Source organism: Hordeum vulgare, chromosome 7H (assembly GCF_904849725.1).
Source record: "Hordeum vulgare subsp. vulgare chromosome 7H, MorexV3_pseudomolecules_assembly, whole genome shotgun sequence".
Taxonomy (NCBI): domain Eukaryota; kingdom Viridiplantae; phylum Streptophyta; class Magnoliopsida; order Poales; family Poaceae; genus Hordeum; species Hordeum vulgare.
The window spans coordinates 29,188,620-29,203,540 of record NC_058524.1 but is presented as its reverse complement, the minus strand read 5'-3'; the positions used below and the strand labels follow the sequence as shown (position 1 = coordinate 29,203,540).

Sequence of the window (14,921 nt, the reverse complement as noted above, 5' to 3'; positions counted from 1 at the left end):
CTCGGCGGTTTCCCCTTCCACTGTTCCAGCCGCCGGCTTCCCCGGAGGAACCTTCCTCCGGGCTCTTCTGCTTCTGCCTCGCGTGCCACTCGGCCTCTGTCAGGAGAAGCTGAGCGCCACCAGCACTGTCTGCCCTGGCAGTGTGTACCGGTCCTCGACGGCTTGAAGGCGACCCGTCACCTCCTCGATGGACATGGATTTGAGGTCCATCAGTGTCTCGATCGAGATGGCAACCTGCATAAACTTTGGTGGAACCGAGCGCAGCAACTTTCTCACCGCTTTCACCTCTTCGACGGTGTCTCCGAGCGCCTGAACATCGTTGATGAGACCGGTGACGCGTAGCGCGAAGTCCTCCACGGTTTCCCCGTCCTTGAATGACAGTGCCTCGTACTCGGATCGAAGGCGCCGCGACTTCGCCTCGCGAACGCGTTCCACCCCCACGCGCATGGCGGCGATGGCATCCCAGGCATCCTTGGCGGAGTCTTTTCCGACCAGTGTACGTAGCATCTCTGGCGGCACCGCGCACAGGATGGCGGACAGGGCGTTGCGATCGTTGCGCTCGACGTCGGTCCCCTGTTCGATGGCGCGCCAGAGGCCCTGGGCCTGCAGCCTGACGCGCATGAGCAACGCCCAATCCCCGTAGTTCGTGCGCGTGAGCATGGGATACTGCTGAGGATTCCCCATGCCCGCGGCTCCCTGTTGCACCTGGTGGACGATCACTTCCCGCCGGGCCCTGCGCCTGGATAGGCTGCGCCCGCGGCGCTCGCTTGATCGTTGCGGCGTCAGCGATCTGTCCGGCGTCCCGGGCATCTCCGTAGGGTTTCTTCGGATGGCTCTGATACCAATTGTCGTTGCAGCGGCAGCTTTCTCTCTTCTCTCCTACCTTCGATCACTCTCTCTCTCTCTCGTGAAGGATCAAACGGGAAGACGAAGGTTTTGTGCCGCTTAACTTGCGCAACGTTTTCTCGTCATCTTATTTATACTTCTGTTACAGATGCAACCGAAAGTACCTAGTCTACCGGGGCCACGATCGAGCTCAGGTGCCGCGCCATCCCACGACCGCTTCCTCGTCGCCCCTTATCGCCGTCATGTTCGCAGTCTCCTCGTGCCATCCCACGAGAGCGATCATTGCGCGTAAAACAGCTAAAGCAAATCTAGCCTATATTACGAGCGCGCGGGAACAGGCTCCTTATGCGCGCCTAACTTATCTCTGACGAAACTGAAACTAACACTAACACTGACGAGCTGCGACGCCAGGTTCAGAGCAGAAGGATTCTCCCACAGGACGTCGAGAGAGGGATGCAACAGCAGAGGCTGCACGCTGTCTTTTGCTTGCACATCGGCGGTTGTTGTCATGGCGAGGGATGGGAAGCGGTGGCCACGGGCCATGTTTTTCTTCCAGCGATGGCGGCTGTTTCGAACGAGAACTCATCTCTTACAAACGGATTTCATTTTTTTGAACTTATTTGAACTCCATACTTTTTGTGTGTTCAAAATGCACCATTCAAAGGCACATCACAAAAATTCAACAATTTCTGACTTCATTTGGTATTCTTCGTGCATTTACTTATTTTTTTGAGCTAGTTGACCCTGAAATTGGAAAGCACTACAAATGAACTCTGAAAATGTTGAAAGTTGGCATGCTATCATCATTTCACCCACATAGCATGTGTTAAAAAGTTGAGAGGGCTACCACAAAAACTGGATGCAGTTCGTGTACAAAACGGACAATCTCTCTTGAAGTAGCAGCGTTTCGAAGGAGAACTCATCTCTTACAAAGGGATTTCATTTTTTTGAACTTATTTGAACTCCATACTTTTTGTGTGTTCAAAATGCACCATTCAAAGGCACATCACAAAAATTCAACAATTTCTGACTTCATTTGGTATTCTTCGTGCATTTACTTATTTTTTTGAGCTAGTTGACCCTGAAATTGGAAAGCACTACAAATGAACTCTGAAAATGTTGAAAGTTGGCATGCTATCATCATTTCACCCACATAGCATGTGTTAAAAAGTTGAGAGGGCTACCACAAAAACTGGATGCAGTTCGTGTACAAAACGGACAATCTCTCTTGAAGTAGCAGCGTTTCGAATGAGAACTCATCTCTTACAAAGGGATTTCATTTTTTTGAACTTATTTGAACTCCATACGTTTTGTGTGTTCAAAATGCACCATTCAAAGGCACATCACAAAATTTCAACAATTTCTGACTTCATTTGGTATATTTCGTGCATTTACTTATTTTTTTTGAGCTAGTTGACCCTGAAATTGAAAAACACAACAAATGAACTCTGAAAATGTTGAAAGATGGCATGCTATCATCATTTCACCCACATAGCATGTGTTAAAAAGTTGAGAGGGCTACGACAAAAACTGGATGCAGTTCGTGTACAAAACGGACAATCACTCTCGAAGTAGCAGCATTTCGAACGAGAACTCATCTCTTACAAAGGGATTTCATTTTTTTGAACATATTTGAACTCCATACGTTTTGTGTATTCAAAATGCACCATTCAAAGCCACATCAGAAAATTTCAACAATTTCTGACTTCATTTGGTATATTTCGTGCATTTACTTATTTTTTTTGAGCTAGTTGACCCTGAAATTAAAAAGCACTTCAAATGAACTCTGAAAATGTTGAAAGTTGGCATGCTATCATCATTTCACCCACATAGCATGTGTTAAAAAGTTGAGAGGGCTACGACAAAAACTAGATGCAGTTCGTGTATAAAACGGACAATCTCTCTCGAAGTAGCAGCGTTTCGAACGAGAACTCATCTCTGACAAAGGGATTTCATTTTTTTGAACTTATTTGGACTCCATACTTTTTGTGTGTTCAAAATGGACCATTCTAAGGCACATCACAAAATTTCAACAATTTCTGACTTCATTTGGTATTCTTCGTGCATTTACTTTTTTTTGAGCTAGTTGACCGTGAAATTGAAAAGCACTACAAATGAACTCTGAAAATGTTGAAAGTTGGCATGCTATCATTATTTCACCCACATAGCATGTGTTAAAAAGTTGAGAGGGCTACGACAAAAACTGGATGCAGTTTGTGTATAAAACGGATAATCTCTCTCGAAGTAGAAGCGTTTCGAACGAGAACTCATCTCTTACAAAGGGATTTCATTTTTTTGAACTTATTTGAACTCCATACTTTTTGTGTGTTAAAAATTCTCCATTCAAAGGCACATCACAAAATTTCAACAATTTCTGACTTCATTTGGTATTCTTCGTGCATTTATTATTTTGTTTGAGCTAGTTGACCCTAAAATTGAAAAGCACTACAAATGAACTATGAAAATGTTAAAAGTTGGCATGCTATCATCATTTCACCCACATAGCATGTGTTAAAAAGTTGATAGGCTACGACAAAAACTGGATGCAGTTCGTGTACAAAACGGACAATCTCTCTTGAAGTAGCAGCGTTTCGAATGAGAACTCATCTCTTACAAAGGGATTTCATTTTTTTGAACTTATTTGAACTCCATACGTTTTGTGTGTTCAAAATGCACCATTCAAAGGCACATCACAAAATTTCAACAATGTCTGACTTCATTTGTTATATTTTGTGCATTTACTTTTTTTTTGAGTTAGTTGACCCTGAAATTGAAAAACACTACAAATGAACTCTGAAAATGTTGAAAGTTGGCATGCTATCATCATTTCACCCACATAGCATGTGTTCAAAAGTTGAGAGGGCTATGACAAAAACTGGATGCAGTTCGTGTACAAAACGGACAATCTCTCTCGAAGTAGCAGCGTTTCGAACGAGAACTCATCTCTTACAAACGGATTTCATTTTTTTGAACTTATTTGAACTCCATACGTTTTGTGTCTTCAAAATGCACCATTCAAAGGCACATCACAAAATTTCAACAATTTCTGACTTCATTTGGTATATTTCGTGGATTTACTTTTTTTTTTTGAGCTAGTTGACCATGAAATTGAAAAGCACTACAAATGAACTCTGAAAATGTTGAAAGTTGGCATGCTATCATCATTTCACCCACATAGCATGTGTTAAAAAGTTGAGAGGGCTACGACAAAAACTGGATGTAGTTCGTGTACAAAACGGACAATCTCTCTCGAAGTAGCAACGTTTCGAACGAGAACTCATCTCTTACAAAGGGATTTCATTTTTTTGAACTTATTTGAACTCCATACGTTTTGTGTTTTCAAAATGCACCATTCAAAGGCACATCAAAACTATTTCAACAATTTCTGACTTCATTTGGTATATTTCGTGCATTTACTTATTTTTTTGAGCTAGTTGACCCTGAAATTGAAAAGCACTACAAATGAATTCTGAAAATGTTGAAAGTTGGCATGCTATCATCATTTCACCCACATAGCATGTGTTAAAAAGTTGAGAGGGCTACGAAAAAAACTGGATGTAGTTTGTGTATAAAACGGATAATCTCTCTCGAAGTAGCAGCGTTTCGAACGAGAACTCATCTCTTAAAAAGGGATTTCATTTTTTTTGAACTTATTTGAACTCCATACTTTTTGTGTGTTCAAAATTCTCCATTCAAAGGCACATCACAAAACTTCAACAATTTCTGACTTCATTTGGTATTCTTCGTGCATTTATTATTTTTTTTGAGCTAGTTGACCCTGAAATTGAAAAGCACTACAAATGAACTATGAAAATGTTGAAAGTTGGCATGCTATCATCATTTCACCCACATAGCATGTGTTAAAAAGTTGATAGGCTACGACAAAAACTGGATGCAGTTCGTGTACAAAACGGACAATCTCTCTTGAAGTAGCAGCGTTTCGAACGAGAACTCATCTCTTACAAAGGGATTTCATTTTTTTGAACTTATTTGAACTCCATACGTTTTGTGTCTTCAAAATGCACCATTCAAAGGCACATCACAAAATTTCAACAATTTCTGACTTCATTTGTTATATTTTGTGCATTTACTTATTTTTTTTGAGTTAGTTGACCCTGAAATTGAAAAGCACTACAAATGAACTCTGAAAATGTTGAAAGTTGGCATGCTATCATCATTTCACCCACATAGCATGTGTTAAAAAGTTGAGAGGGCTATGACAAAAACTGGATGCAGTTCGTGTACAAAACGGACAATCTCTCTCGAAGTAGCAGCGTTTCGAACGAGAACTCATCTCTTACAAGGGGATTTCATTTTTTTGAACTTATTTGAACTCCATACGTTTTGTGTCTTCAAAATGCACCATTCAAAGGCACATCACAAAATTTCAACAATTTCTGACTTCATTTGGTATATTTCGTGGATTTACTTATTTTTTTTGAGATAGTTGACCATGAAATTGAAAAGCACTATAAATGAACTCTGAAAATGTTGAAAGTTGGCATGCTATCATCATTTCACCCACATAGCATGTGTTAAAAAGTTGAGAGGGCTACGACAAAAACTGGATGTAGTTCGTGTACAAAACGGACAATCTCTCTCGAAGTAGCAGCGTTTCGAACGAGAACTCATCTCTTACAAAGGGATTTCATTTTTTTTGAACTTATTTGAACTCCATACGTTTTGTGTTTTCAAAATGCACCATTCAAAGGCACATCAAAACTATTTCAACAATTTCTGACTTCATTTGGTATATTTCGTGCATTTACTTATTTTTTTGAGCTAGTTGACCCTGAAATTGAAAAGCACTACAAATGAATTCTGAAAATGTTGAAAGTTGGCATGCTATCATCATTTCACCCACATAGCATGTGTTAAAAAGTTGAGAGGGCTACGAAAAAAACTGGATGTAGTTTGTGTATAAAACGGATAATCTCTCTCGAAGTAGCAGCGTTTCGAACGAGAACTCATCTGTTACAAAGGGATTTCATTTTTTTTGAACTTATTTGAACTCCATACTTTTTGTGTGTTCAAAATGCACCATTCAAAGGCACATCACAAAACTTCAACAATTTCTGACTTCATTTGGTATTCTTCGTGCATTTATTATTTTTTTTGAGCTAGTTGACCCTGAAATTGAAAAGCACTACAAATGAACTCTGAAGATGTTGAAAGTTGGCATGCTATCATCATTTCACCCACATAGCATGTGTTAAAAAGTTGAGAGGGCTACGACAAAAACTGGATGCAGTTCGTGTACAAAACGGACAATCTCTCTTGAAGTAGCAGCGTTTCGAATGAGAACTCATCTCTTACAAAGGGATTTCATTTTTTTGAACTTATTTGAACTCCATACGTTTTGTGTCTTCAAAATGCACCATTAAAAGGCACATCACAAAATTTCAACAATTTCTGACTTCATTTGGTATATTTTGTGCATTTACTTTTTTTTGAGCTAGTTGACCATGAAATTGAAAAACACTACAAATGAACTCTGAAGATGTTGAAAGTTGGCATGCTATCATCATTTCACCCACATAGCATGTGTTAAAAAGTTGAGAGGGCTATGACAAAAACTGGATGCAGTTCGTGTATAAAACGGACAATCTCTCTCGAAGTAGCTGCGTTTCGAACGAGAACTCATCTCTTACAAAGGGATTTCATTTTTTTGAACTTATTTGAACTCCATACGTTTTGTGTCTTCAAAATGCACCATTCTAAGGCACATCACAAAATTTCAACAATTTCTGACTTCATTTGGTATATTTCGTGCATTTACTTATTTTTTTGAGCTAGTTGACCATGAAATTGAAAAGCACTACAAATGAACTCTGAAAATGTTGAAAGTTGGCATGCTATCATCATTTCACCCACATAGCATGTGTTAAAAAGTTGAGAGGGCTACGACAAAAACTGGATGCAGTTCGTGTATAAAACGGACAATCTCTCTCGAAGTAGCAGCGTTTCGAACGAGAACTCATCTCTTACAAAGGGATTTCATTTTTTTGAACTTATTTGAACTCCATACTTTTTGTGTGTTCAAATGGACCATTCTAAGGCACATCACAAAATTTCAACAATTTCTGACTTCATTTGGTATTCTTCGTGCATTTATTTATTTATTTTGAGCTAGTTGACCCTGAAATTGAAAAGCACTACAAATGAACTCTGAAAAATGTTGAAAGTTGGCATGCTATCATCATTTCACCCACATAGCATGTGTTAAAAAGTTGAGAGGGCTACGACAAAAACTGGATGCAGTTCGTGTACAAAACAGACAATCTCTCTCGAAGTAGGAGCGTTTCGAACGATAACTCATCTCTTGCAAAGGGATTTCATTTTTTTGAACTTATTTGAACTCCATACGTTTTGTGTGTTCAAAATGCACCATTCAAAGGAACATCACAAAATGGACAATCTCTCTCGAAGTAGAAGCGACACCCACAATAAGAGACGACATTCTTCTTCTCTCATATATGGTGGACACTAGTTCACCTGATTTTTCAACCGTCGATGATTGTCGCTACTCCTACTTGCCCTAGTGCATAACCAATATCTAGCACAAGGAGAAGAAGGAGAAGCGACCCCCACAACAAAAGTGGTTCCGCGGCACGCCACGTGGTTCCGCTGCACGCCACGTGGGAGTAATGGTCTTTCATTTTTAGATGACTGTTTTAATCAAAAACAGATCTGTTACAAAAGGGATTTCATTTTTTGAACTTATTTGAACTGAAGACTTTTTGTATATATATGTAGTCGAAATGCATGATACCATGAAGTTAGAAAGGGCTAAACCATTCAAAAGTAGCAAATGAAGTTAGAAAGGGCTAAACCATTCAAATTTGGAAACTATAATGGCACAAACAGAAACTAGACATATATAAATTGGTCCAAGAAGTACATGATACTAGTCCAAACAGTACATAATAATAGCTACCATAGATATATATACAAGTGTTCGACGTTCAGAACACTACTCGTCTGAATCATCTAAATCAGAATGTCCACCTTCCTCGAGGTGACGCTGTCCATAGTGGACGACTCGAATCTTGCGGTACAACTCGTATGAAACGTTTGCATCTTTTGCTGCATACTCAATGTTGATATCATCAAGTGGGCCCTTCTCCCAAAGTTTGTGCTGAGACTTTGGGAAACTGGTCTTCATATCACCATATGAATCGTCGATCAAGGCAACTGCCATATGAGTGATCGAAGTCCTGTCATGTCGAAGCCTGAATATCGTTTGGAGATCAACGAGGCAACCAGCTGGTATCTCAATACCGAAGATGTGCCTCATCTTCAGCTTGTCGTTCCTTATGTCAACGAAAGCAAAAATGATGCGGCTCCGAAGGAAGTCCATGAGTTCTGGACAATGCTTGTCACTCCTGCAACAAAAACAAATTAAAATGGAACAAATGTTACATACTGCTGCAATAAGGAAACATGTTTCACTACAACTAAAGAGAAAATTATCTTTAGGATTCTCATAGAACATATGCAATGGAACCTAGAGAGATCACTATAGCTATCCAATGGAACCTAGAGAGATCACTAGCTATATGCAATTTTCATGACTATGACATATCATATTGCTATCCAATGGAACCTAGAGAGATCACTAGCTATATTCAATTTTCATAACCTTGGATCAAAGAACACCGCATAAAATTGTATCACTACAACTATGATTTCAATGGAACATATTGAACCAATCAAAATTTTCAGATTGTGGAACACTATTCCAATCAGATTGTGTTCCCTTCAACTAATCAAAATTGTTTCACTACAACTATTTGAAGCGAACCAACTATGATTCCAATGGAACATATTAAACACTAGTTGATTCTAATACGATTTTTCAGATTATGGAACACTATTCCAATCAGATTGTGTTCCCCTTCAACTAATCAAAATTGTTTCACTACAACAATTTGAAGGGAACCAACTATGATTCCAATGGAACATATTATACACTAGTTGATTCTAATACGATTTTTCAGATGATGGAACACTATTCCAATTAGATTGTGCTCCCCTTCAACTAATCAAAATTGTTTCACTACAACTATTTGAAGGGAACCAACTATGATTGAAACAAATAAACTTACAATGTCATTATCTTGGATCAAAGAAAGCCTCAAAACTTACCTCGCCCATTGGAAGATCAAGACATGGCGTGCGAAGCATAGTTGGATGACGGCAACACCGCGTTGATCGGCCGTGTACTCCAGATCAAGCCCCAAGAACTTCTCATGATCCACTGCGTTGTCAAACCATCGTTCCTTCAACTGTTGAAGAAAAAACGGCACCTCCCTGCTCAGGATCGTGTACACGACATGGAGCTTGGTCGTGCCATGTGCGAGCACCTCATGAAAGCTAGTTGGCATGGTGTAAGAAGAGAAGGGAAGAAGAGAGGAGAAGAGCAGAGAGGGAGAGCGAGAGAGAAGAAGAAACAGAGAAATGGCGACTGTACGCTTCGGTTCGTGCTTTTCATCGCCCGAAACGACGCGGGATGCAAACCGTTTGGGCCTTTAGTCCCGGGTTGAGCCACCAACCGGGACTAAAGAGGTATACCAACGGTTGCCACCACTACGGCAGGCCACGTGTTAGTCCTTTAGTCCCGGGTCGAGCCACCAACCGGGACTAAAGGGGGATACGAACGGTTGCCACCACCACTGCCCCCCGCGTAGCCCTTTAGTCCCGGTTTGGGACACGAACCGGGACTAAAGGCTCCTTACGGGCCGGGACTAAAGCCTCGAGGGAGGCATTGAGAATTGGGGCGACGTGGCCGGTCCTTTAGTCCCGGCCCAGAGGCAGGCCGGGACTAAATGGTCCCGTCCAAAGGCCCGTTTTCCACTAGTGTATGTAGTGGAATAATTGTGCTTCTTATCACGTGCTAGGCCGCGGAGGTTGGGATGTTGTTGAAAAGCAAGACAAATGATAAATATTATTTCTAGCAAAAAAAATTAAACAGAAGTAACACTTCTTTAGATGTAAACAGAAGTCAACTATGTATACTAAGAACATAAAGTATAATGAAGTTCTGTCCAGACAACATTCCAACCTGAAAAATCTGGGTCTAAGCTAATGGTGACATGCTTTGGTCTCGATCTGTCCACAAATAATCCGCAACAACTATAACTTCGCCAATTCAGTACGAAACATCTTCAGCATTTTATTAAACATCTTGCATGGTAGAACATTTTCAGCATGCAGTGAGCAATGATACACATTATCCTAGTAAAACTACCAGATCATCCTCTCGGCTTGCTGAACTTCAACTATGCAGCTAGCTTGTGAGTCAAACAATGTAACTATGCAAGTAATCTATATTCGTTAATAATAATAGAAACCTATCAAATGATTGTATCCTGAATTCCTGATTAAAGAAACCAAAGCAAGTCCCACAAAAGAACAAAGCAATAAGAGATCAAACCTATACCAAAGCACACCATCAGCTAAACCAAAATAAAATGTACCTACAGGAATCTACTTTGAATTGCTTACCTTTCATGCGAAAATTGCCCCGAATTTTGAAGTGCACATCAATGTCTTCTATTTCAGGATAATGGCTGAGAACAATTATGCTGAAACTAAACCAGATTAATTAGGAGTACATAAGCAAATCTCTTGTGTTTTCCTAATACAGAAGCACACAATTAGTATGGCAATGCTATCTATTAGTTTATAGAAAAGGATATATGGAGGAGTACATAATGCGGTCACTGCGCAAGCATAATGTCGAACATCAGAAGGGCAAACCAGCCATGGGGCATTCAGTGGATATTTTGAGGACGAAGTAGAGCATTGCACAGAGTACTGCACTCGAATTAGCATAGACATGCATGAGTAGCGTAGTTACATGCGGGACACCCTCCTGGCCAGAGAGGACGCGCGCACGATGGCGCCGGTAGCGGCGGATGGCCGGAGAGGCCGAGCACGGAGGCGGCAACAGCGACGGATGGCCGAAGAGGACAAGCGCGGCGACAGATGGTCGGAGAGTCCGATAATGGCGGTGGCGGAAGTAGTGGCAGCGGCAACATTGGATAGCCGGAGAGGCCGAGCGCAGCGGCGGCGTATGCATCGAGCAGCTCCAACCTCACTGCGGCCCCGCCAAGTGCCTCGCCAAGCAGCAATAGGACCGCTCTGAGTCTTCGCCTCCTTCACCTCACCGCGTGGTCACCTCTGCCCCTCCTCCAGCTTGCCGCGCGGAGAGAGCTGAACTGCCAGCCGCGGGCGCGTGTGGATAAAGCCGCCACCGGAGCAAGCCCCCGCACAAGCCCGCCAGGTCCCTCCCCCATGAAGATAGCAGGTCCGCGAGAACGGCGGCCACCAGCAGCTCCTACTCGCTGAACTCCTCCTTCCACGTGCATCCGCTCCCAGCCGCCGCGTCCGTCTTTGGATCTCAGCGAGGAAGTAGGGATTGGGTGGAGTTCTGCGGGCGATGGAGAGAGCAGGGGAGGAGGCGGGGCAATGGATAAGATAGAAGAAAGGAACACGACCTAAAAATCAAACGTTTTTTCCACTTAATGAAGGACTCCAGGTTGATTTCGAAGAAATAAAGGTTTTTTTTGCAAAAACGCCCACGACGGACGCCAGAAGCACTCCGTACTTTATTATTAGAGAAAGATATAGAAAATCACCACATCCAGACAACAAAATAAAGTGACGGAAAGAAAGTAAAATAAGTCTGCTAGAGCAACAACATAAACATAGTGAAAAATGAAAAGCGATACAAGGCTCCATGGACCTACTAGGAACTAGCTGGGCGGGGAAGCAAGACGTTGTTATGCGCACACAACATATTATTCATGCCCCCCTAACCGATCCTTTTCCTGTTGTCTAGAAAGCGTGTGCTAGAGGTGTAAAATCTCCCCTAATAATAAAGCAGCTACTGCTTCTGCCGTACGTCGTGGATATTTTGCAAAAAAGTCCCTGTCTTTTCAAGTAATTAACCCGCCGTCCCTTTTTAAGTGACTAACCAGGAAACGTTTCGTTCTTACAAAAAGAACCTCATGTTTTGAAGTATTCCACCCGAGATCCTTCTGTTAAGATAAGGTTTCGGTGGTCACGGCCGAGGTGAGGAGGCTGGAGCGCACCCCGGTGCCGGCGCCGGCTCGGCTGGTGCAGCACGCGCCGAGGGCTCCCGTGGTGCTGACGGAGGCGAGGCGGCCGGACGTGGGGCGGCCGGAGGCCGCGTGCGTGGACGAGAGGGCGGACGACTTCATCCACAAGTTCTGACAGCAGCTGCAGCTGCCGGCCGCGAGGAAGCCGGCGAGCAAGACGGGCAACGAGGCGGAGAAGGCGGCCAGGGCGAAGGTGGCGACCAAGAAGGCGGTCACGGTCGAGGTGAGGATGCTGGAGCGCGCCCCGGTGCCGGCGCCGGCTCGGCTGGTGCAGCACGCGCCGAGCGCTCCCGCGGTGCTGACGGAGGTGTCTCTGCACGCTGGCCGCCGCATCTCTGCCCGCTGGCCGCCGCCGCCGCATCTCTGCCCGCTGGCCAGCCATGTCTCCTTCCAATCCGGGGAAGGAATTCAGGGACCTGGTGCTCAGGAGCAGCGAGCTCGCCACGCTCGCCGCCATCTTCCACTTCAGGTATAAAAATCAAAATCTGAGCTCCCTCTGAAGATGGGAGGGAATGCAGTCAACAGTTAAGTGAATTTCTTGTTCTGCTCTGGTCTGAATCTGACTAACAACTACATTTGTTTATTTCTCTTGCTCTCTTGGCTGCTCCAGGGGCACCAAGCCGAGCTACCTTGGTGTGGAGAAGAGCTCATGTACAAGTATTTATTAGGGAGAGATTTGCTGAGATATCACATAAATTCCCACTTACAGGTATATGATTGATCAAATTATTTAGTTAGTAAGTCAATATATGTGTTTCAGTAACTTAATTTGCTCAACTCTTACAAGAAAATAATATATATGTTTTGTAGGATTACATCTTGCGAAAATAATAATTTTGCATTGTTTTAACAATCTATATTTCATTTATACTTTTTTGCATGGACTTACTGAATTATCACAGAACAATTCTTAACACTTATCTAGATCAATCAAGTTGTGTTCTTCTGCCGTCTCATGGAAGGGACTTCATCTAAAGCTATTGTAATTCTTGCAACTGGAGACTGTCTTGGAGTTGCACTAGGTAATGGTGATATGTCCTGGAAAGATTTTCTTTCTCGTGCTGCTGGAAGGTATGCAACAAATTACATCCTTCATGTTACACAGAGATAACTGATTGTGGTTCAGATTCTTTCTTTTGATGAAATACCCAGATTGCAAAAGCAGAGGTGATTTTGTGATGTGACCTACATGTCAGCTAAATGTCTAGGATTTGCAGGTCATCCATATACTTTCCAGTTTATCAATTTCTAGACACCCTAATTAACATACCTTTTTCATCAGCAACAACAGGCCTTGACTACACTGAGTTTCTGATGCAATTTCTTTTATCTCTCGTTGCACCAGTTCCCTATGTTTATAACTTCATGTGTGATTTTGATCTGTTTTATTTACTTCTGGTGCAGGAGAGCCAAAAGCTATACCATGGACACAATTTTCTCCCATAAGATGTGGAGCTGATAACTGGGCGCATTTCGATGTTCGCCCAAAGGACATTGGCCTGTGGCCTAAAAATCTGGGTTGGGTTATTGGACCTATACAATTATTGTCATGCTTTTTAAATGGTGCGACATTGGCTTTATATCATGGTTATTACTAAAACATTTGAGGTGCCCAAAACATTTATGCTTGAAGACCTCATTTAGATATTCGTACTATCGACAAAGTATACCAAAGATAGACTTAGAAGTGGTTTCTTGACTAACTAAATATAAGCCTCACCTTTGTATTTCCTTAGATTCCTACAATATCCCTATATTATAAATTGATCCGTTCAATTTACATGTGCCAGATAAAGGGCCTTCTTTAACTAAATTGATTAGATAGAAATATATAATGCAAAGGGACACGAGTTTGACCCAGAGTATGATAATGATGCTGAGCAAACCCTCACAGAGATGGAATTTAAAGAAACTATTTTGGAAAGTCAACTCAAGGTACGTGCATTGTTGGATTTAATTGTCAATGTTTGTAAACAACAATGATGAAATAGTTTGTTTGTAGAAAATGAATATTTTGCAGTAACATACATTTATTTTACGCCTCTATTTTTTAGAGGATCATCATGGAAGCACCTTATTTTTTGCTCCTATTAAGTAATATTAGGATGAAAGGGGATCCATGTTCCTATTAAGTAATATTAAGCATAGCTCGAATGACAAATTTTTACTGCAGACTTTCTATTACGTTGGACAAATTTTTGCTCAATTTTTCTGAATCTTCACCTCGGATCTCTGTCCTTTAAGATTAGCTTAAATGACAAATTAGCTGCAACCTTTCTCTGTAAGTTCAGAACTGGATATAATAAATGGTGTGTGATGGCACTGGGGTAGGTTCTGCCCGTTGCAACGCACGGGCATTTGTACTAGTAGCTATAAAATTAAATAGTCACCGACATGGCGTAAAAGACTCGCCCGGTTTGATCACTATCATGTTACGTGTCGTTCACAAGGTTTAGGTCATCACCATTGAACACTAACCAAAAGAGGTATCTCTCCTACGGATATGGTTGGCATGGCCCTCCAAGAACGGTCCAAGACACTGGACACTCTCTGCCCAGAGTCTTATGGACGAAACTCCATAGAAAATGAGCAGCATGACATGAAACAAAAATGTGGATCTTAGAGCATATACAATCGGATCCTTCATATCCGTCTCAAATATTCAGGCAGGCCGTCCGATCACTGATCGATCACAAAAAACAATCCAACTGAAGCTCTTAAACCGCTGACAAACGCCCGAACTGACAAACACCCCTCATCTCCAGCCGAAATATAGGACGCATATGAGGCGGCCCGGTAGCGTCCGACACGTCAGCCCGGCCCGCTGTTGCGCCAGACTAAACCCACAAAATGCCCCTCCGGAGTAAACCCTAGTGCATTTCGCTCCACCCCGCTTCGCTCGCCGACTTCGCCTCTTCCCTAGTTCGTCCAATCTGTAGCGCCGGCAAG

The 14,921-nt window shown here is 42.3% G+C and overlaps 1 protein-coding gene across 9 annotated transcripts; it reads left to right on the top strand.

Moving 5' to 3' along the window:
- Window positions 1-11,906: 11,906 nt before the first annotated feature.
- On the top strand, window positions 11,907-14,358 carry LOC123412794. 9 transcript variants are annotated; one of them, XR_006613604.1, is made up of 6 exons: window positions 11,911-12,441; window positions 12,583-12,681; window positions 12,898-13,043; window positions 13,099-13,189; window positions 13,377-13,535; window positions 13,763-14,358. XR_006613604.1 is itself a non-coding variant. In XM_045105737.1 (5 exons), the coding sequence occupies exons 1-4, from the start codon at window positions 12,202-12,204 to the stop codon at window positions 13,154-13,156; spliced, it is 468 nt and encodes a 155-aa protein (XP_044961672.1). In that variant the 5' UTR covers window positions 11,907-12,201; the 3' UTR covers window positions 13,157-13,189; window positions 13,377-13,574. The 9 variants fall into 9 exon arrangements, 7 of the variants coding, with proteins under 7 accessions (XP_044961672.1, XP_044961671.1, XP_044961673.1 ...); XM_045105737.1 differs by lacking the exon at window positions 13,763-14,358 and having other exon boundaries at window positions 11,907-12,441; window positions 12,898-12,994; window positions 13,125-13,189; window positions 13,377-13,574; XR_006613605.1 differs by lacking the exon at window positions 13,763-14,358 and having other exon boundaries at window positions 11,908-12,441; window positions 12,898-12,994; window positions 13,377-13,411.
- Window positions 14,359-14,921: the final 563 nt, after the last annotated feature.

Bases quoted from the DNA above. Each gene is read 5' to 3' on its own strand.
- LOC123412794 (XM_045105733.1), top strand. From the start codon at position 12,202: ATGCTGGAGCGCGCCCCGGTGCCGGCGCCGGCTCGGCTGGTGCAGCAC. The intron at 12,442-12,582 runs GTATAAAAATCA...TGGCTGCTCCAG, and splicing joins GCCGCCATCTTCCACTTCAG to GGGCACCAAGCCGAGCTACC. The intron at 13,044-13,098 runs GTATGCAACAAA...ATTGTGGTTCAG, and splicing joins CTTTCTCGTGCTGCTGGAAG to ATTCTTTCTTTTGATGAAAT.